The 22745-nt window shown below is 38.9% G+C and overlaps 2 protein-coding genes across 2 annotated transcripts; both read right to left on the minus strand.

Annotated features, from left to right (window-relative positions):
- Nucleotides 1–845: 845 nt before the first annotated feature.
- LOC149303529 (vomeronasal type-2 receptor 26-like) lies at nt 846–10557 on the minus strand. Its single transcript, XM_089480762.1, has 6 exons — nt 10412–10557; nt 9096–9387; nt 6805–7659; nt 5667–5894; nt 4426–4552; nt 846–1756 (listed from the first exon to the last, which is right to left on the minus strand). The coding sequence occupies exons 1-6, from the start codon at nt 10555–10557 to the stop codon at nt 846–848; spliced, it is 2559 nt and encodes an 852-aa protein (XP_089336888.1).
- Nucleotides 10558–13763: 3206 nt separating this feature from the next.
- Nucleotides 13764–21299, minus strand: LOC149303530 (vomeronasal type-2 receptor 26-like). The gene is made up of 6 exons (XM_089480766.1): nt 21130–21299; nt 19711–20041; nt 17637–18485; nt 17036–17257; nt 15784–15910; nt 13764–14665 (listed from the first exon to the last, which is right to left on the minus strand). Exons 1-6 carry the CDS (start codon nt 21297–21299, stop codon nt 13764–13766), a joined length of 2601 nt encoding a protein of 866 aa, XP_089336892.1.
- Nucleotides 21300–22745: the final 1446 nt, after the last annotated feature.

The following is a 22745-nucleotide window of genomic DNA, read 5'->3' on the forward strand; positions in this document are numbered from 1 at the left end:
CTGTTTAAATACATGAAGAGATGTCATATTGATGAGGGAGCAAGCTTGTTTTCTGCTACTCCAGAGACTAGAACGCAGAACAATGGATGCAAACTGCAGGAGAAGAGAGTACACCTCAACATTAGTAGGAACTTCCTGAGAGTAAGGGCTGTTTGACAGAGGAACAAACTCCCTCAGAGTGTAGTGGAGTATCCTTCCTTGGAGGTTTTAAAACAGAGCCTGGATGGCCATCTGTCAGGGATGCTTTGATTTAGATTTCCTGCATGGCAGGGGGTTGGACTGCCTGACCCTTGTGGTCTCTTCCAACTCTACGATTCTATGATTCTATGTCGCTTTTGATTTCTTGGATTTCTGGGTATCACACTCATCTCCACTCAATCTTCACATGTACAAAGATGGATGGGATGCATAAAGTTTATGTAGTGCTGCAGGTGTAATCTCTTTATAGAAAACCTAGTAGTTATCAGGCTTTTCTCGTACCCCTTCTGACACAGTGTGATTTTCACATACAAACATTAGGATGTTTTCATTTAAAAAAAACCTTTCATGAAAAAAATGACTTCTGAAAAATGTTGCTGGGTAAGTATGTACAGGCATCAGTATGTATTCATATCTTCTTCATCATCACAAAGAACTAGGGCTGGTGGTTTTATGAATATCTAACCTTAATCCCATATTCCTGTCTGTGAAATCGGGACTCTTACACCATTATATAAAATTCTATTTAATAGAAATTACATTGATTCCTGTGGCAGGGATATGAGACATAAAACTCTACTCATAATAAAAAGAAACTTAAATAATCAACTTAGATATGTGCAGACTGGAGAAATAGGGACAAACCATTACGTTCCTTGATGTTTTCTCCAAATAAGCTGTTCCCGGTTGTTCAGCTGAGGCCGCAATATAATTATGTAACACTTGGGTGTAAAGATGCAGCCAAGCAACCCAGCACTGGAGGCCAAGATTGAGAAGATCTCTACAGCTACCATGTATTTTCCCTTCGAACTCAGGTAGGCTGGAACAAAGGTCAGCCAAACACTACAAAAGACCAGCATACTGAAAGTGATAAACTTGGCTTCATTGAAAATGTCAGGTAGCTTCCTGGCAAGGAATGCAACAGTAAAACTGATAGTGGCCAAAAAGCCCATATAGCCCAAGACACAATAAAACATAGTCACAGATCCTTCATTACACTCCAAGATAATTTCTTTGGTCATTGAATGCATGTCAACATCTGGGAAAGGAGCAGAAGTTGCCACCCAAACTGTACAAATCCCTGCTTGAATAAGAGTGCAGTAAAGAACAATGGCATTAGCCGTTCCTTTCCCCACCCACTTCGTCAACCTGGATCCTGGCTTGGTGGCCATGAAAGCCAGAACCACTGTGATGGTCTTTGCCAACACACAAGAAAGAGACACTGAAAAGACAATGCCAAAAGCAGTTTGTCGGAGGAAACATGTTGCCTTCTGTGGATGGCCAATGAACAGCAATGCCGAAAGGAAGCAGAAGAAGAGGGAAATGAGGAGAGCATAGGTGAGGTTCTGGTTGTTGGCTTTGACAATGGGAGTATTCCTGTGCTTCAGGAAGATGACCAGCACCAGAGCTGTGATTGCAGAGCAGAAGAGAGCAACAAAGCCTAAGCTGATCCCCAAAGGTTCTTCATAAGACAAGAAGCTTACATCCTTGGAAATACATAGGTCCTGTTTTTTGTTTGGATATTTTTCATCTGTGCATTTATAGCAATCATCCATGTCTGCAGTGAAAAGATATAATCTTAATTTCACAAAACTGCAATAAATCTTACCCATGAGTCATAACATCCTCATAGATATGTGTTTCTAGTCAAAGAATACACGTTACATGGAAATAATTTGAGCAAACGAAATGAGGAGACCTTTGTCTCACTGAACTGAAGGGGAAACAATGTTCAACTAATTTGGATCCAATGCGATGTTCTGAAATGTCCCAACTATTCTGCAATCCACTGCTAATCCTGTAAAATGTGATAGAAATGGGTCAGCAAGAAGTGCTGACTAGAGGGACATGGCTAGAGCATTTTGAACAATGTGTTTGAAGGTTCAAAAATCCTCAATGAAGATCAGGAATGTTCAAGAAGAAAGTTTAGATACCTCTACTGCTTCCTTAGATGATCCCACCCTTTCCCTCAGACATTTAAAAAACTCAGTTGAGTAACTTGAATCAATGTAGCAGGTAGAAGAGCAAGAGTCATCATATTTATAGTAATCTATAATGTATAGTAATTTCTAGGGGTGCCGGATGATAAATACAGTCCATAATCCCTTGTGTGAAAAGATGGTACCGAAAACTGTATTTATTTCAGCTTCCAAAGTTCGAGACGACTGGTGAGTCTTTACCATTTTAAAGGGCAACCTCTGCTACCCCATTCTTCAATTCCTTACCCTAACATAGGTTTTTTTTTCCAATACAAGGGAAATGAAAGAGAAAATCAGGAATGTATACAGAACAGAGATAATGGAAGTGTTACTGAAGGATTTGTCTTTCTTTATTTTACATATAAGAATTTGAACAAGCATGTTCACCAGACCAAGAACCTTCTTTGGAGTGCTTTACCAGTTCCTGGAATAATATTGAGTTTCATTGTATTACTTTATTTAGATTTACTCAATCCGATACTCTCAGCCTTCTTGAACATGTCAGCTTGGTATTTCCAAGGCCAGGGACTCAGATAGAATCACAGAATCCTGCTTTTTGTGTTGATAAAATGAATTCTGTATCGATACAATCCTGCATAACATCTGTATGTGGTTGGTCTCTACAGAAAACTGCATTTCCATGAAATATTATTTTCCAAGTAGAAAATGCTGTTTCTTGTGTAGAAAACACTGTTTCTTGTTCTTAACAACCACATGCAAATTTTTCACAGATTAAGTCCTATACTGTGAATAACCTTCAAAAACTGCATGGTTTTCAAAGACTTTCTTGCAATAGGAAAACAAGTGCTGAAATTACTTATTATTGTCTTCAGGAAAAAATCTTAGGCCTCATTCCCACTGGCCTATAACGGGGATCAGGACGCGAATCATGGGTGCATCATTTCCATTTGAGCGTGCATTCCACCGGCATTGCTCCGATATCGTTCCCATTGGAATTGAATCTGAATCGAATTATCCCCAAACCCCCAAATTATAGGTCAATAAACCAGTTTTAAAAAACAGCAGCTTTTTAACAAGTTTTCCTGTGCCTCCTGAGTCTGATTTGGGGCATACGAATGGAAACGACAAGGGTGTCTTATTTGGGAACCTGGAGACGGGAGGTGCATTGCTCAAGGGGCTGGCCTGGGGATGTCACCCTCTTTGTTCTCTTTCTGCATCACCAGCACCATTTTCTTCCGTTCGCATAGCCTTTCCCCCGGTGGATTGGAAAGCAGGGTAAGGCGATCGCACTACATTGAGCTCCAAACGCAGTAAACACATTACTCCCTCTGCAACCTCTCCTCTGCTCTACATTCATAGACCGATGTGTGATGAGAGCCATTGAACACCATTTATAATAATAATAATATTAATAATAATTATTATTATTATTATTATTATTATTATTTCTTTTTTTGCTTCTGCCTGAGCAGCAGATGGGCTTTGCAGTACATGCCTGCATGATTCCCCCCCCCCAGGCAGCCCAGGGAGCAATGGGGGAGGCAAAGGGATTGGGGGCGATTAGAGGCTCGTTCTCTCTTTCCCAGAGGAACTATGGGAAGACAAAGAAGAGCCTGGGACCCAAAGGGATTTGGAGTGAATAGAGGCTCCCTTTTCCCTTTCCTGGAAGGAAAAAGCACCTAAACAACTGCTTGGCTGTGATGTCAAGAGCTTAAGTGCTTGATTGACAACTGCTTTTAAAAAAAGAAGTTCTGGTACAGCAATGAGAACGGGGAGCAAAATAACTGCAGGGATAATACCAATGGAAACGAAAACAAGGGTAAAAAAACCCGGGTCTTTTTGAACCCGTTTTTAATGGGAATGATGGGTCAGATTCGAGTCAGAATCCAAGTCAGAATCCACATCAGAATCACAGTGAAATAAGCTGCTTTTTTTGCCCAGTGGGAATGGGGCCCTAGTAAAGAATTACATCCCTGCCTACCTGCCATGTGGTTGTTCACTATAACAAGCCTGTCAAAAAATAAGAGGTGACAACTTTAAGTCATCCCCACAAATATAGCTGAGTATTAAGACATTCAAAGGCAGATTTTTAACAGCTAAACACTCAAAGTCATCTTCCTGAATAAATCCATCAGTTACACTTTCACATAACCCTTTCCAAATTCCCCCATCATTTGGGATTTTGCAAAGTTATTATTACACATACAGATGCTTCCCAAATGGAATTCTCACTCTTATCTATCATGATAATCCATTTGATAACTCTGTATATAAATTTACATCTTACCCTTTTGGTCTGAAATCTTCCCTTCTGGACATGAAAGACAGTCATAACAGCAAAATGGCTCCCCCTCTTTCACTTTCTTACTAGTCCCAAGAGGACACTTTTCAGTACATACAGAAAGAGGCTTCACCTAAACCATAAATGAAAGGGAGGAAATACATCAATTAATTGGAAACTTTTACACCACTGAGAGATTTTTTTTACACATTAGGAATGGTACAGAAAACAATTACCAAAATCCTATTGTTAATGTCAAGGAGAACAGACCTATTGATTCAATTCTCTTTACCAACAATTGATTTAATGGGTTTACTCAATTTGGGATTGTCACAAGGTCTTTCTATCAATGCTTCAAGGCAACCCTTTTACCTCAAAAACATCCAAACACTCCTTGTGAATGACACTGGCTCATAATCCACTCTTAATATACCTTCCCTAAATGTTTAAAGGTTAGGGTCCCCAGTTTGTCCTTCTCCTATTATCTTTAAATCTGTTTGGTAATGTGTTCCTTGTACTTTTGTTGATATGAGTTCACACAATCAGAAGCTTGTCTTGAAACAAATACAACTTTATTTTTGTTTGGTTGTTAAATGCCTTCAAGTCGATCTCAAGCTATGGCGATCCTGTGGATGAGAGATCTCCAAGACTCCCTGTTCTCAACTCCTCTGCTTCGTTCCTGTACATTCTTCTTCTTCTCCTTAATAGAGTCCATCCATCTAGCATGAGGCCTTCCTCTCTTTCGACTTCCCTCCACCTTTCCTAGCAGTATTGGAGTGATTTTCTTCAGTGAATCATGCCTTCTCATGATGTGTCCAAACTATGACAGCCTAAATTTTGTCATCTTGGCTTCCAGGGTCTGAAATAATGCCCATCTGTATGAACAGATCAATTGTTCCTTGTGCTCTTAATTTATTTTATACATTATGAATTTGATTTTACGTAGTCTCTGGACTGGAATAAGGAATTGTTGTTTAATGCTCTCACATAAATGGACACTGACCTTTTTATACAGTCATAACTACATCAATTCAATTTTAAATTTCCTCTAATAGTTTCTAAAGGGGGGGAATTCTGTAAAAGTTAATTTGATAAAGATATTCACGTATTATGTTTTTTCCAGCAACAACAGTAACCACTAATGGTTCATCAGTATTATTGCCAAAATAATTTTACAACTCACGAAGAATGTATCTCTGCTCATTCAAAACTGAGAGAATTCTGAGCTGTTGATGACTGGATCCTACCTGATTGAATAAAGTGGGCCATGTTATGGCATCTTCATTGATCAGGAAATATGGATCTGAACCAGCATGGGGATCAATCCCGCCAACTTTCACTCTAGTAAAGGTTTCGTTGGAGGGAATAATCCAGTTGATAATATCAAATCCGGTGACTAACTGCCATCTCTCGTTAAAGGAGATCTTGTCACCAGCACTGTTATTAAATGACACAGCTTTCAGAAAGTGATGGAGCTAGATTGAAAAGACAAGCATTTCAAATATGATGATATCATGGAATGTTTTCAGACACGAAATCTGTGTGATGTGGAAATCATAGGAGAGGACATTATATAAATTAGCACAATTTTCATAATCTATGCTGTTTGCATAATCCATTAACAGATTGTAAAAATGAAATTGGAGAAAGTAGATTAAACTAGAGGGCATTTGATTTTTTCCCTTTAGACTGTGAGAAAAGAAAGATGGAAATGTAAGCATAGAACTAATTCAGGAACACAGTATTCCACCCTGATATTGAACAATGGATGGAAAATACAAGAAGAGAGGCAATATAGGAACTGTGCCTTTCTCCATTATAATTTTCATTGGCCTCTAAACATAGAGAGGAATGTTTTAGAAGGAGAAAGCTTCCGATATCAATGGAGACCTTTTACACATTTTTGAACACTGATTTTCCTGAGCATTGTAAAATAAATGGAGAACCTTCCTGTCTACAAGAGGTTCTTACTTTCAGGAAAAAAAATTGCCTCCCATGTACAGGGCTGAAAGAAATCCCTGAGAGGTTATGGGACTATCACACTTTCCCTGCTCAGGCACTTAGCATACAAAGTTTTCAATACCAGAATAGAAATTGCAATGGGTCCTTGGAATCTGCTGGGTTTCGTTCCTGTGGATATCAAGATCTATGGATTCTCAAACTCCCATTATATACAATAGGGCAGCAAAATAGTGTCCCTTATATAAGATGGCAAAAGCAATGTGTGTTTTTTATTATTATTAAAGAAACAACAACAATATTTCTAAGCTGTGGATGTTGGAATCTGTGGATGACGAATCTATGGATACATAGTCAGCTGTACTACAGAGACTGTGAACTGTTGTAACACACAAAAATGTCAGGAAGGCATGTTCAGTTCATTACCTGCCATGGTTGTTGGTTATGAATTCTCCGCTTCTTTCTGCCCATCACTGCTCTGTGTTTGGGCCTTGAAGAGTACATGGCATGTAAGGCATGAGCCACAGCATACACACTGTTGTAGATGCTGTAGCTGTGTCCAGTCATATTCATTTCAAAATAAGGCCCAGGAAGAGTGTCCAGTTTTTCCTCTCCATTGCAAATAACGTCTTTCTCCTCATATACAACTTTATGTGGGAATATACAGCCAAACGCCTGCTGCCAGAAATCTCTGAAAAAGCCATCTCCTTTTGGGTTAGAGATGTTTCTGCTTTGAACAAATGCCTGAAATCCTTCTACAACATTGGAGTGAATTGTGAAGGACAGAGCACCATGGATTATTTGTGTCTTCCATGTCCTCTGATAGGCGAGTGAGGTGAGCTCCATCTGTGCTGTCATTATCCATATTTTTGGCTTATTTATTACATGTTCTAGATGTGACAGATATGGCAACCATCTTAAAAACACTACTGTGTAAGATTCTCCATAGACTACCAGTACATTGGCATTGCTGGCCATGATTTTATCATTAACACTTGCCCCCCATTGCATCATATTTTCCATTTCAGAGGTAAATGTTAACAGAGGGCTTCTCTCTATGAAGGCAAAACAGATGCCATGCTTGGAAAACTGTGGAACCACATTTCGCACAAATCTTTCCCCATTGTCATTATCCGTAACAATGAGTGCAATCCATGTCCAACTGAAATGAAGAAGCAAAGAGAGAATCCCTTCATACTGGAGACTTTCCTGTGGGACCATCTGGTAGAAGGAAAGGTTTGGCGTTTTATCATGCATCTCTGGAGCTGGGCCATATATGAGCTATGGAGACAGATTAAGTGAAAGAAGATGACACAGTAACCATCCCAAAATGCTGTGAAGTATTTTGTTACAAGAACAGTGAGGATAGAAATACAGTTGGCTCTCCACATTTTTGGTTTTAACTTTTGCATGTTTGATTTATTGCAGGTTTGATTAATATCTTCTGTCTGGGAATCTTTAGGTCCTCCGGCACAATTCAGCCAGACTTTGACCATAAAGTTGTTCTGGACAGCCTAGAGGTTCCTTGATAAAACCCCTCTCTAGGGATTTGTACATCATCTGGCATAATTCTGTGATCAGTTTCTGGCAGATACTCACCATAAAATTGCACTGGAGGACTTGGAGATTCCTAGAGAGGTGTCCTCTCAAGGATAGTGTTTTTTTTATTTATGATTTTTCTACATTCACAGGGGTCCTTCACCTTTTAAGCCCAGCGAATGTGGAGGGACCACTGTGCTTATGATGCTGCAACATTTCCTTGTATCATTATTTCTAAGTTTCCTTTGATTTCTTTTATTAGATTTATTCACTGCTTAACATCAGCCCAAAGAAGTTCTAACACTTTATTTTCACAGGAAAATAAAATTCAAAAGGTTATGCATAACAGGAAAATAAAATTCAAAAGGTTATGCATAATAGGACATTAATTAAAAACATAGACATTTACCTTTAAATTATATCTAATTTTAATGGGATCTTACAGCACGTTCAAGACTAATCGACAAAAAGAAGCTGGTAGCTTCTAGAGATTTGAGATTACTTCCTTGGATTCATCAAGTCTATGAAAGCTCATACTATCAGCTCATGCTCCTTTCTTTCAGTTAATCTCAAAGGTGTTACAAGAACCCTTTCATTACTGATTTTCCAGACAAACATGGCTATGAGTATGAACCAAATATTAACATTATTAGTATGTTTTCCAGCTCTTTTCTTGAGTTGTGCGTTTGGAGTTACACATAAATAAATAATCTTTGCTATCACGGAGCTTTACTTGCTGTCAGGTTCTAATCTCTTTGCTCTCACATCAGAGCAAAAATCCACTTTATAAAATGGATCTCCTTCCTTCAGAAGGTCTACGATTGACATGGGGCTTAACAACAAAGTACAGGCAAAATTACTCCCCTGCTTGTATTAAATAGTACTAAATGTGCAAAAGAGATTATACAAAAAGAGATAAGTTTAGATGCAAACACTGAATTGGAGGGTTATTGAAAGTTGTCAAAGACACAGTGGAATACCCTTCCTTCCTTCCTTCCTTTATATAGTATAGCCATTGAATCACAGTAATTTCTTTTCTCATTTATGAGTGAATTATGAAGGGTATTTTTCTTTGTCTGCAAGATATTTGTGTCTCTAAACCACAAAATGAAAGCAGCAGTGATGCTGGAAATAGATATGAAATTCTTCAGTTCTATAGGACACAAAAAACCCACAACCTGTGGAATTTTATAGATATCCAAGATGGTTGCCACATGAAAAGAGGTTTGGGAGTCCAGTCCACCAATCACTGCTAACAGATTACTCTGAGTGTCACATTTATAGTTGGGGACAAAGCTGTCCGGTGATGATGTAAGTAACATTGTGTCATGATAAGTCCACTTTGCATTTAAATGACTGTCATAGATGAGGAAACCCAAAGTGACATTGGGTAAGAGCTGAGGGTTTTCATTGATCTCCTGTATTGCAAATGCCATGGCCAAGATGTGTTGGTAATTCTTTGGCACTACCCTGGAATAAAAGTTGTATTCTGTCAAAATATGTGTCATTTTCTGATTTTTCAAACCTGAACATTCTTAGTTATTAGAATAGATAGATAGATAGATAGATAGATAGATAGATAGATAATAAAATCTTCCATGGATAAAATCTTTATACTAAGATGGTCTACAGAAAGATGACACAAACCAAACATTATAACTGATCATCTTCAGAAAACAGTATTTTGTACATATCTGCATGAAAGTTAAAAACAGAACAATATAAGCATTCATAATATGGACAGCTTATGCTTTTTCAGCTCAGTTTTATTTTTAAATGGACAATGTAATAAAATCTAAATAATGAAAACTTATTAGAAAGTTCCATTTCGGAAAGCAGAGAATACTTACAATTTTCCTCATCTTTGAGGTAAATGATTTCAAGACACTGCAGGGGAAATGGTTAACTACCACGAGGCTTTTTACTTAATTGGGATTTACTTGCAAAAAAAATCACATCAAAATCTTGGCCAGTATTCTCTATCAGCTATTTAACTCCGTATACTTAACTAAGCAATGTCTCCCTGCCTGACCCACACCAAAACCTGAGGAAAACATCATTCACTTCTGCTCCAAGTACAGGCAAAATGGACTGCCTTTTCTGGATGCAGCTGATGCCCCCTGAAGTAGGATAGAAGTCGGAATTAAAATGATCCAAATAACATCATAATTGTGACTAAGTAGCAATCATGAATACAGAAAATGTACAGATGATTAATCTAGCTTACTAGATTAATACTTGCTATTGCTATTGCTGTAACAATTTAAAAAAAGAATTTTGAAATAATGTTGGAAAGCTTAAATTCTTCTCATCGTTTATACTATTTTAGCTGTATTTACATGCAATGGCATGTCATTCTGGTCATTCTGCAATGGCAACAGCAACTGGCCTTTCATGCAAAGCAACAACATTTATTCTGGTCATGCAACATGGTTCATTCCTGAAAGGCAAGAACAGCAAAAGAAAAATAAAGTTAACAAAAATCAGTCCTTACATAATTTGCTCATTTACGGTTGGTGGGGGTGGTTTAGTGAGGTCTGTTGAAGTAGTAACAATGAAGGACTGAGAAGCAATGGCACCAATGAGGACATCTCCCAATTGAATGTACTTGCGAAGTGGAGGGTGTGGATCCTTAACCATGCATTTAACAACACGGCCCTTGCATACCTTGTGTGGAAATAACATCAACAATGCCACTACTAACACAACCATCCTAAAGGGTGAGTTCAATCCTTCATTCAAGAGACGGTATATCGACAAACCCTGTCATCAGAGTTTCTGAAGACACAACAACTTGGTTTGCTGGCTGTGAATAAAAATAATCGTTGGTCATAGCCCTTATATTACATATATTGACAAGAACCTTCATAGTCTTTGCTATTACTTTGACTAGTGGTCACTGAAATTCCACAGGGATTTCAAGCAGCAGCACTAATTGCAGTACTTTTGAAATTATAGGGGAAGGAAATTAACAAGTCAGAGGTAAGGATCCCTGTGGAATCCCTGCACTTGTTTGTCAAAAATCGTTTTCCTTTCTGCTTAATTGAAAAGCTAAGGCACTCAACTTTTGAACTATGGCCCCCAACAGGGAAGAAACAGAGAGAAATGGGGTGCAATAGGAGAAATCAACTGTTTCATGATAACACTGGCCTCCACAAAAATATAATATTGGAAGGTGTAATTTATCAATGAAAAATTCATTTGTACTAGTTTTCCCTGCCCTCATATTATTTTCCTGATTTGAATGTAGATATTCCTAGACCACCCCTAAAATTTAGAAGCACAGAACTGGAGAATCAGCTATGGAAACCTTGCACATTTTCACATGACCAGTATCTTGAAACCTCTGCCGATTTGTTTAAAAAACAAAACAAAAGAACTCTCTGAGTGTAGACACGTTTTCCTGTGAAAGCCACTTAAATCATAGTACCAAAATAACTAAAGAAATAAAATGGCATTTGCTTTTGCTACTGCTAAGCTCATTTGCAAGGTAATCAACAATTATGCGTTGACTCTATATTTTAAGAAGTTATTAATTTCTTAAGATTATAGGTAAGATCAAATCCTAAATACAATGGCTACTGTCATCTAGAATGTTGATGTTGTACACCGCCCTGATTGTATAGAAGGGCAGTATAGAAATAAAATTTTTATTTACTATTTATTTATTAATTGCTAAATGGCAACTCAGTACCTCTGTAAATCTACTCTAGTTGAGATGAACTCAGAACTGAGATGTAATAATGAAACCCAATGTCTATCACTAAAGATTCCACAGTCCTGCAAGATGTTAAACACATTACAATTATCAGCTGTTATATAAAAGTTAACTGCTGAATCGAGTGTGGCAAGTAGGCCCAGTTTGAACGATCTGGATTACAAAACCCTCTGGGAGAATTTACTTCCATGAAACCAAGATCCCTTCTCTGCTCAACTGGGTTTGCTACCAAGAGACTAACAGATAAGAAATGTGGTCCTCTTTATTAGAGATTAAAGGAAAGGAAGAACTGAGAGTGATCGAAGCTTGTTAATGGTCTCCTTAGCAGCAACACCATTCCAAGGGGTGAACCCTGGTTTAACATGTGCTGATAGCTCTTAAATAAGACACATGACCAATCTAGGCACCTGTAGGCACAGATTAATCTGGCCAACACATTCATATTCTGTTTTACAGAAACATAAATATATATTATATGTTTGCATTTGTATTAATGGGGACATCAAAGCTGAGGACAATTAACTTTCAAGTCTGCAAAACTGTGTATATTTCTGGACTTTGAGGCCTGCACAATTCAGGCATGCATTTGGTGGCAATCTTATATAAAGTCCTAACCACAGCATAAAGAGACTTTGTTAATAATTTGCTATAGCTTGTACAAGAAACATAACTTGGCTTAACCTGCAGTTTGCTATGTAGTAGTATGAATTCCGATGCTTAATAGTGTTAGTTATAACTTTGTATTTCTCTTTTTACAGTTGATTTTGTATATGAAACAGCCTTGATAAATAAAAGAACTATATACTTTGCTTGAGAAGTGTATCTGATACTCTAAATGAGTGTATTTGTACTCTGGTCAGTTACAGCATTATTCCAGAACTGATTACTGACAGAAAAGGAGACCTAGGACCTTATTGGATGTAAAAAAATAAAGCGACTTACCTCTACCTGGATACAGTCACTTATGGGATGAAGGAATTGTCACATTAAAAATGCCGCCAATGATGCCGGGTGACTGCATCCCAGCTGCATCCAGGCTCCCAGATGTTCTCAGCCAGCCAATATGCAAACACTGGAGTTTACTATCTTTTCAAATCAGCCGGCTGAGTGTGGCTGGGAGCTGGGATGCAGCCAGGATGCAGTATTTTTATTGCCATAATTTCTGACTGCAACCCATAAGCGAGGGGTAAATTGCTTCATTTTATTTTATTTCCCATGCAATAATCTCCCTAGCTTGCCACAGCAGACACACAATGAATGATTGTCAACATAATGACAGCAAGATTTCAGAGAACACAACACCAAGGCAGAATCTTAGGCTTGGTTACTGAGCAGAGAAAGCAGAAAAGATAACTTACCTGCTGGGTTTCCCAATTTGCAGGGAGAACCCACTGACTGTATTTGTGACAGCAACATTATTATTATTTTTCTTTTCTGCCCCAAGTACATGCACATGAGCATATGAACACACCGCCAGAAACCACCAATTGCCTCCCTCATTACACCCATCAGCCCATTGGACTGGCTACCCGACCAGCCACGTAATCACACAATCGATCCACTGCTTACACTGCACATTGGTGGACCCACTGACACATTAGCACAGCAAGATCATGGAGTGCCCCCAGGCGTTCCTCCCTTTTGCTTCACCTCCCCAGTCCTCTACTGGACCAGCCACTTTGTTAATAGTTTTATTAAATCAATTGTATTTTTGACATTGTTTTGTCATCGTTTCACTTCACACGGTATACAATGGGTCAATTGGTATAATATGAACCTTTGGTAGAAACAGGAGTAATTGCTCAGATTACTCTTACAATGTAAAAAGCAAAATGTATGTTTATTATCTCAGACAATCCATCCTGGGCTAGAGGAGACAGACAAAAGAGCACAAGAAGTTGGCATCATGGGTTTTATAGCAACAGAGAGCAACTAGACAAGATACAGTTCTGGACACAGACATTGAGATTGCCCAAATGCAGCATCTAGATAATAAAAAAAATTAGTCCACAGAATGGCTCATGAAATTATTGAAAATAATAAAACATAGTTATACAAATATTCTGCTGTATGTGTAAATATATATTTCTGGCTTGCAGTCAATATAAACTTCCACAGAAATATTTTTTCACTTCTTTTTTCTTATCAAGTGTTCCCTGTTGTTCAGTGTAGGTCTTAATACAATGATGTAACACTTGGGAGAAAAAATACAACCAAGTAACCCAGCACTGGAAGTCAAGATGGAGAAGATCTCCACAACTACCATGTATTTGCCCTTGGTGCTCAGGTAGGTTGGAACAAAGGTTAACCAAACACTGCAAAAGATGAACATGCTGAATGTGATAAACTTGGCTTCATTGAAAGTGTCAGGTAGCATTCTAGCAAAGAAGGCCACTATAAAACTGATGATTGCCAGAAAGCCCAGGTAACCTAGGACACAGAAAAACATAGTCCTAGATCCTTCATTACATTCAAGTAGAATTTCTCCACTCATTGAAAGCATGTCAGTATTGGGGAATGGAGGTGAGGTTAATAGCCACACTGTACAAATGCTTGCTTGAATAAAAGAACAGAAAAAAACAATGGTGTTGGCCAGTCCTTTCCCTAACCTCATCAGCATCCTTGATCCTGGTTTGGTGACTGTAAAAGCTAGAATCACTGTGGTGGTTTTTGCCAACACACAAGAAACCACAACTGAGAAGATGATACCAAAAGCTGTTTGTCGGAGGAGACATGTAAACATTGAAGGCTGGCCAATAAATAGCAATGCAGAAAGGAAAGAGAGCAGAAGAGACAGCAGGAGTGTGTAGGTGAGGTTTTGATTGTTGGCTTTGACAATGGGAGTGTTGTGATGTTTCAGAAATATTCCCAGCACCAGAAGTGTGATCAACACAAAGAGAAGTGTGGCAAAACCTAGGCAGGTTCCCAAAGGTTCTTCATAAGATATGAAGGTTACAACTTTGGCTATGCAAAAGTCATGGTTTTTATTTGGATAGGTTCTCTCTGTACATTTATAGCAATCAGGCATATCTAGAGAGAGAGAAATAGTCTGGTCAGAAGCATACTGTAATAATAGCAATATATTGCAAATATTCTTCTTACACAGGCATACTTTCTATCATTCATTAAAGACAATTCTACCCCCTTATTTCATTTGACATGCTCAAGGTATTTTTAAAACCTGGGCAATTAAACCAATAAAACAACAGTTAAAAAAGAAATATTAATATTATCTCTTATAAGTGAGATAAGATTAAGAGGGTTTGTACTATTGCACAAAGATCACAAATGTTATCCTGCATTGGAGAATGAATTTATATGCCTTCCACAGCAATATTTGAATCACAAACATTGAAACAGCTCATCCTAGTGTTTGAGGGTTAAATATTTGTGGAGAAGAAAGGAAAGATTTAGGTATATATAAAGAAACTTGAAGCACTCCTCCCCACAACTTAACACAGATGCACTAGCTATAAAACATTTTAACAAATGAGCAAAGAAAGTGGCTAGCAACAGCAATTTATTTGGTCACAATGGCCTGATAAAGACAGGTGGAAAGCGCCGTCATGGAGCTGATTCTAGGGCTCGGGAGCGTGCAGCAACCGCATGATCCCAAGCCTTAGGACGTGCCAGCAGCACCATTATTGAGTACCAATGATGCACTCATGACATCCGCCGTGAGGATTTAAAACAACCCAGTTTTTCCAGGATCTTTTTGGGCTGGAGGGACGCCGTGCGGTTTGGCTGCTGCAGCGTCCCTTGGAAGGAAAAATGGACGGGTCCAGCCTGCCCTTTTGGGATGGTCTGTTGAGCTCCAATAATTTCCACTGGACAAAACCATTGGATTGCCCAGCCTAGTAGAACATACTCTGCAGGTGGGATGTGTATCAGTCATTCAACTGCACTCTCATGTTTTCATAGAGACTAAACCCCACAAGAAATTCTTTCTGGAGCTATTATCTAGTTTTCCAAAGCCAGGATTGTTTTAATGAAATTTCGTGTGGGATCACATTCAGTTCAGTTGAGCTTACTATATCAATAAGTATAAACACTGTCCAGAAAAGGCCCCATTTGGCTCAGTATTCAGGCTTTGGCTAATTGCTATTGTATCCAAATTGAAGAACACATCTATAAATGTTATGTCTTACCTTTCTGATCAGAAATCTCTCCTTCTGGACATAGCATGCAATCATAGCAGCAAAACGGCTTCTCCACCTTCATTTTCTTGTGGGAGCCAGGATAACAACTGTCAGAGCACACAGAAATGGGCTGGACCTATTCAATAAATGAAAAGGGACAATGAGAACAGTACGTATGGTGACTTTTTGTTGATATTAAGATAATTAGTTTGTGACTTTATCTTGCATGCTAACACTGAGCTTTCTAAGGTTATGTAGATGGCATTTATTTCTCACATTTAGATTTATCACACATATGCTTACCATGTGCTTTTCATCTGACTGGAAAGGGATAGCAGCAGTTGGATGGAAAGGGCATCTAAGAATGCTCCCACAAAAGCCTGAGGTAGATGGCCAGCAAGGAGAGGCCTCTGGCTACTCCAGCTGTGATCAGGCAGAAGATTATTTTTCCTGCTCTTTTTTCTAGTGGCTTCGGTACACCTTGGGCCGCTTCGGAGTGGCTTCCTGTCACTTTGGGGATGTGTGTCATCTGAATGCCATGTCCACAAAATGGCCAGAAGCCATGTCTTTTGGCCTGTACCTGCCCCTTTCCCCGATGGATTGGAGCCTCAGCTGCCACAGCGGCAGTCCTGAGGTCCTGATCCGCCGCTTTTCCAGACTGCAGGAAGCTGCAAAAGGCCGCTTCCCGCCACCTGGAAAGGGGTGTCCTTGGGGCTTCAAGCCCCAATGACACCCCGACAGCAGCGGGTAAAAGAGAAAGGGACCACTTGGCCCCTTTCTCTTTTGGGTCGCAGGCACAGCTGTGTAAAAGCTGCGCCAGCAAAAAAATGAAGGAAGGAACTCCATTGGTCATGACTAAATGGAGACTTGAAGGTAGAGACTTGAGACTTGACTTGAAACTTGGAGTAAAAGACTTGAATACGTCACCGGAAAGGACAGATTGTCATGTCAATTGATTCAATTGCTTCTATTTCAGAAATGTTCAATTCTCCCCCCAAATCCTGAAATCTACACAATAGTATTCTAGAGGGGATTCATTACTTATCCAAAAGGACAATCTTGTGATGTAGTAACAATTATTAAGTTTATTGAGTTTTGTTTATCAATAAAAACAAACCCTCCTCCTACAACAAAAGCAACCCCTGACTCACCTACTTGGGAACACAGAACTCAGCTGTTGGAGGGAAATTAATGAATACTCATTACTTGGTGCTCATTCAAGGTCTAAAAACTTCCTGAAGTGTTGACAATTGGATCTTACCTGGTTAAACCAGCTATGCCATGTGATGGCATCATCACTGATGCTGAACGCTTGTTCTGGAGGACTCTGATGATCTATTCTCCCAATTTTCACTCTAGAAATGTTTGAGGTAGTAATCCAGTTGATGATATCATATCCAGTAACCAACTGCCCATTCTGATCAAAAGAAATCTTGTCCCCAGCACTATTGTTAAATGAGACTTTTCTCAGAATGTGATGGAGCTAGATTGCAAAAGTAAAGCAAGAACTTTGTAAAGGCAAAGTTATCATGAGATTTCCAATGACATATTTTTGTGTGGGGGAAGGACTGATAGAATGTGTTCACTATTTATGACTGAGGGATGGCAGGGACACAATATGGAATAGAAAATTGTAGCACAGAATACAACATAATAAAAGTAATATGAAAGAAGGAAAGGCTGACTGACGTATTAATTATTTTATATTTATTGATTTATTTATGATAGGGAGAGGTATGAAAGTGAAAATGCAATCATGGGAAGTGTTGTGCAGAGACAATATCAGAGAAATAAGTAGTCATTGTTGCATATGAAAACTGGTAAGCTGCTACACAAAAAGGTTTACTGGAGTCCTTACTTACCTGCCAGAAATATTGATTGTGAAGTTTCCGTGGCTTTGTAGCTGTTATTGCTTTATACATGAGTCTAGATGAAAATAGGTCCTGCAGAGCATGGGCCACAGCACACACAGCATTGTAAATGCTATAGCTGTGGCTGGTCATCCTCATTTCAAAAATTGTTGCTGAGAGGCTTTCCAGCTTTTCGTCCCCAGTACATGTTCTCATATCCATTTGATTCACACTGGTATTTGGCAACACACATCCAAATGCCTCTTGCCAGAACTCTCTGATAAAGCCATCTCCTTTTGGAGTCAAAGGATTTTTCTTTTTAAGAAATTTTTGAAATTCTGGTAGATCACTAGAATGAGTTGTGAAACTTATGGCACCATGTAAGAGGTCTTCTTTCCATGCCCTTTGATAGGAAAATGAAGTAAGTTCCACCTGGGCAGTTGTTATCCATACTTTGCCTGTTGATATCTTAGTCGTAGGTAAAACTGAAAACCATCTGAAATATGCCAAGGAGTAAGATTCTCCATAAGCCACTAATACATTTGCTTTGCTGCTCATCACTTTATCAGCTATCTTTTCTCCCTGTTCCAGGATGTTTTCAAACTCAGTGAACATTTTTAGAGTGCGTATTCTTTCTATAAAGGCAAAACAAACTCCCCTCTGGGAAAACAAAGGAAGCACCATTTGCACAAACCTCTCTCCATTCTCTGTATCCATAATAATAACCCCAATCCATGTCCACCTGAAGTGTAAAAGCAAAGACAGAATTCCCTCATATTGAAGCTCTTCTTCAGGAAACATCTGGTAGAAAGAAAGGCCAGGGCCTTTATCAGATATCACTGGAGCAGGGCTATATGTTAGCTAAAGATTGATGGGAAAGAGAGATGGGAAAGAAAATAATAAAAACAACAGTGATCCAATTTAGGATCATATATGTAGCAATGCTGTATCTTTGTGAAAGAACTAAATCAACTGATCTTCCTATGTTTAGCTATATTTTAGCACATCTAGCACTGATTATTATACTGGAGCTTTCCCCAGTTTGGTGCCCTCTAAATGCACTGGTTTACAAATACATTTGCCCTAGCTAAGCAGTTATATTTTCTGGGAATAATGGGAACAGTTAAAATTTTAAGTAGTACCAAATACAACATCCAGATTGATGATGGGATCCATTACACCAAGCATTTTACCATATTATATTCATGAAATCTCATTGACTGCTAGGCTGCTTTAGTACTCAGGTGCTGATTATTTGTTTAAAGGCTTAAAAGTTGTGGAACTGAGATGTCAGAAAGAATGTCTGCTCTGAAAGAAACCACATGGAAACAAAGACTATATGGACACCCTTTTCTTAACAGTTTAGGTCTGTAGCTGCCAGACAGATCTACTTTTGTAGTGATTTCACATCTAAAGCAAAAAGAAGCAGCTCATTCCCCTAAAAAAATCCCTACTCATGTTCATGAAGTTAGAACGTGCAGCTAATACCTGAATTTTCTTTGTTGAACCAAGTGGAGTAAACTACAGGATTGATCATCGAATGATGAGAAAACATGTAAACCTTATTGATTCAATGCGTCTGTACTAAGTGGAACAAGTAAATGGATTCTTGACTGAAGATCTACCACCTCCATTTATGATAGAAGCATAAAACATTTATTTGATAGTATGGAGGCATGACATTCATTCCAAATATAGTGAGATGAATCCAGATCAAATTAGCTGTATTCAGGATGCAAATTTTTATCTAACTATCTGGGACTGATGACTGTTGATGTTATTGGAACATGTATATGAATAGACATACTTTGGACTAAGCTGTTTTTTCCCCCACTGAAATAATGACTGAAATTAAATAAGGCTGCAGCCCTATACATACGTATCTGGGTTAGGCCCCATTGAAAACAATGGAACTTGCATCTGAGTGCACAGGTAATCAGTTACAGTGTAATTTGATAGGGATCTAACTCAAGGCTATTTCATTTATTCAAAGGTATGATTTTTTTTGTCTTCTTATCATGAAATCAACTCTTAAAGGATAAAGAAATAATAAAATATTAAATACACACACATACACAGATCATACTTGTGGTATCTTGTAGATATTCAAGATATTTGCCATATGAAGGGAGGTTTGGGAGTCCAGTCCACCAATGATTGCTATCAGAGTATTCTGGATATCACATATGTAATTGGGTACAAATTTCTCCAAGGAGGATATAAGAAGCATAGAGGCATAATAGGTCTGCTGTGCATTGAAGCAGCTATCATAAATATTGAAACCTAAGGTGAGATTAGGTAAGATCTGAGAGTTTTCATTAATCTCCTTTATTGCAAATGTCATTGCCATGATATGCTGGTAATTCTTTGGGACCACATCAAAACAAAAGTTGCATGCAGTACCAGGACTTTTCACCCTTAATTTAAAAAAAAGAAAAGAAAAACACATAAATGTGAAAACATTCTAGGCATTGTGGTACACCACAAACTTAACACAAGTCAGCAGTGTGATGCAGTGGCAAAAAGGGGGGGGGGCTAATATAAATTTAGGCTGTATCAAAAGAACTAGAGTGGCTTACTCAAAGGATGTAGTTGTACCACTTTATTTTGATTTGGTGAAACCTCACCTAGAATACCACAGCTAGTTCTGAGTGTCACAGATAAAAAATGATGTTGACAAGGTGCAATGTGTTATGTGGGAGGCGAACAAATGTTATGAGGTTTTGCCTGAAGTAGAGTAGACTGGAAGAGCTGAATGAATCAGTTCAAACAACAAAGAATAAGAACATCCTGACAGCAAGAGCTGTTTGACAGGGGAGTAGACTTCCTCAGATGGTGGTAGACTCTTCTTCAATGGAGGCTTTTAAACAGACTGGATGCTCATGTTTCAGGGGCAGTTTAAGAGTGGATTCCAACACTGTAGAGGGGTTGAACTACATGGCCACAAGGGTGACATAGCCATGCTTCTAAATAGAGTCAAAGCATTCAGGCTTCTGTGTTTATTCACAGTAACAAATCAGTTCCAGTGGTTATCCTCAGAAGCAGGTTATATGGAATTAATCGGAACTGCACATTCAAAGACCCCCCCCCCCAAAAAAAAAATACTTTATATTACAACTCTGGGTCAGGAAGTATAACTTGTAATAAGATATTATTGATCAATAAATCCATTCCTTCTCCCAGGTAAGACTGAAGTTTTCAGCTAAGCTCTGAGGGAACTGGGAAGCTGAAGTGGGTTGGTTAGGAAAACAGTGAATGGAAGATGTCTTATATATTCCTACCAACGAATACCTACTCAGTTACTTTGACCTGCAGGCCTTTTCTCTACCACACGACTGTGGATTTTGTTGTATGAAATTAATCCCTCTTCCCTCTTCCCCTCTTTTTCTTAAAATGCATTATTTTCTTCTGCAATAAGCTATGGTTATGAGGCTGCAACATCTTGGTCTGACAGCACCAAATAGGAGGGAGAAGTGGGAATGCAAAGTTAAAATTAACTCCTTACCCATCAATCAATTCTGCTGGAGGTTCTTCACTGAAGGTGATTGAACTGGAGTAAATGAAATTTTGAGAAACAATGCCGCCAATAATGAGGTCTCCTGGCTGACGATACTTCTGAAATGGAGAATGTCGAGCATGGATGCTACATTTAGCACAGTGGATCTTGCATATCATGTCAGGAAACAGTACCAGCAGTAAGACCAGAAATATTGTCATAGTGAGTACAACTCTTCACTATACGTGCAGACTTTCCATTTTTTCATCTACAATATTTCCATGAGAATCCATAAAATCACAATGGTCTTAGTTAAAAACTTAGTCAAGTCTACCAATATATTTGAAGTGTGAAGCCCAAACCAAAACATATAAGTGATCTTGCTGATGGATGCTTGCCTATTCTTTCTCTCTAAACCAAGCTCTGACAGCTAAAAGGTATATTTATGTTGTTCTTCACAGCCTCAGTCATTATTTTTGACAGTGAAAATCCCAATTCCTCTGTGGCAAGAGAAATTACAGTGCTTTTTGATTAATAAAGGGGAAGGAATTGCACAAGAATTGTTTATGAGTCACCTCTTCCAATTATCTAGATATGGGCACATGTGTATGACCAAACATTCTCCAACTTGTATTGTTCTTGAAAGTTGATCTTTCATGTTCACCTATTGGTTGATTGTTGTTGGTTGATTTCCAGCCTTGTCATAAGGAAGAGTGAAATAGTTACCTCAGGCTGAAGATGCTAGGTCCGTGATGGTGAACCTAGGGCACGCAGGCCACAGGTGGTATACAATGCCATTTTGCCAGGCCCGGGACAAGGAGGAACAGGCACACGCATGCCCGTTCCTCCTTCTCTCTGCCTTTTCCTGGCCTCCAGCTGTCTCTCCAGCAGCTGGAAGCCACCCCCATTTTCCCAGTCTGTTTCAGGCCTTTACCAACTTGAAACTGCACAAATCTGCAATGCATCCTATGCCTGTGTGGAACAGTGCAAAATTCAGTTCTTGATTTAATAGAGGAAGGATCCTACCCAGTGGTAAATAGTACATTCTATATTGCCTACCTCCACCCTGCCTAACCATACCTTTTCAACATGCAACAAAGCCTGTGCTCGAAATTTCAATTTTCAGGAATGTGCACATGGAGGGAGGTAGCCTTTCAGTGTTTCTGGTCCCAAGCTGTTCACAACTTTGTAAGTCAAAACCAATAGCTTGACTTGAGCTCAGAAGCAACTTGGAAGCCATGCAAATTTTTGTACTAGCTGTAGTTTCTGAGCACTTTTCAAAGGTATCGCCATGAAGAACAAATTGCAGTAGTTTAATCAAGAAGTAGTTAAGAAATGAACCAATATGAAGCAGATCCGTCCTCCCAACTGAAGACAAGCAAGGGCAATCTTTGTCCTGGACTGCGGCCAGCACACACAGACACACGCCGATAAGGAAGGCAAATAACTATGGAGCTGGAAGTAGTCCACAAACCTTGCAGGGAGAAAGAGAGAAAGCAAACTAAAAGCCAAGCCGAAATCAGGATAACAAAGGTCTCAATAGTCAGTCCAGTCCAGGGTCAGGTCAGCCAGAAGGTAGCAATAGTCCAGTCCAATCCAAAGTCAAGGCAACAAGGAGTCAAGAT

Source organism: Sceloporus occidentalis, unplaced genomic scaffold (genome assembly GCF_023333645.1).
Source record: "Sceloporus occidentalis isolate IW3139 unplaced genomic scaffold, rSceOcc1.0.p SCAF_14, whole genome shotgun sequence".
Lineage (NCBI taxonomy): Eukaryota > Metazoa > Chordata > Lepidosauria > Squamata > Phrynosomatidae > Sceloporus > Sceloporus occidentalis.

Coding starts and splice junctions, on each gene's coding strand:
- LOC149303529 (XM_089480762.1), bottom strand. CDS start 10,557: ATGGTTAAGGATCCACACCCTCCACTTCGCAAGTACATTCAATTGGGA. Junction 7,660..9,095: donor ATATCTATAAAATTCCACAG/GTTGTGGGTTTT, acceptor CTGTCTCCATAG/CTCATATATGGCCCAGCTCC. Junction 5,895..6,804: donor ATAACCAACAACCATGGCAG/GTAATGAACTGA, acceptor TTTTCAATCTAG/CTCCATCACTTTCTGAAAGC.
- LOC149303530 (XM_089480766.1), bottom strand. CDS start 21,299: ATGATATGCAAGATCCACTGTGCTAAATGTAGCATCCATGCTCGACAT. Junction 18,486..19,710: donor ATATCTACAAGATACCACAA/GTATGATCTGTG, acceptor ATCAATCTTTAG/CTAACATATAGCCCTGCTCC. Junction 14,666..15,783: donor AGAGATTTCTGATCAGAAAG/GTAAGACATAAC, acceptor CTCTCTCTCTAG/ATATGCCTGATTGCTATAAA.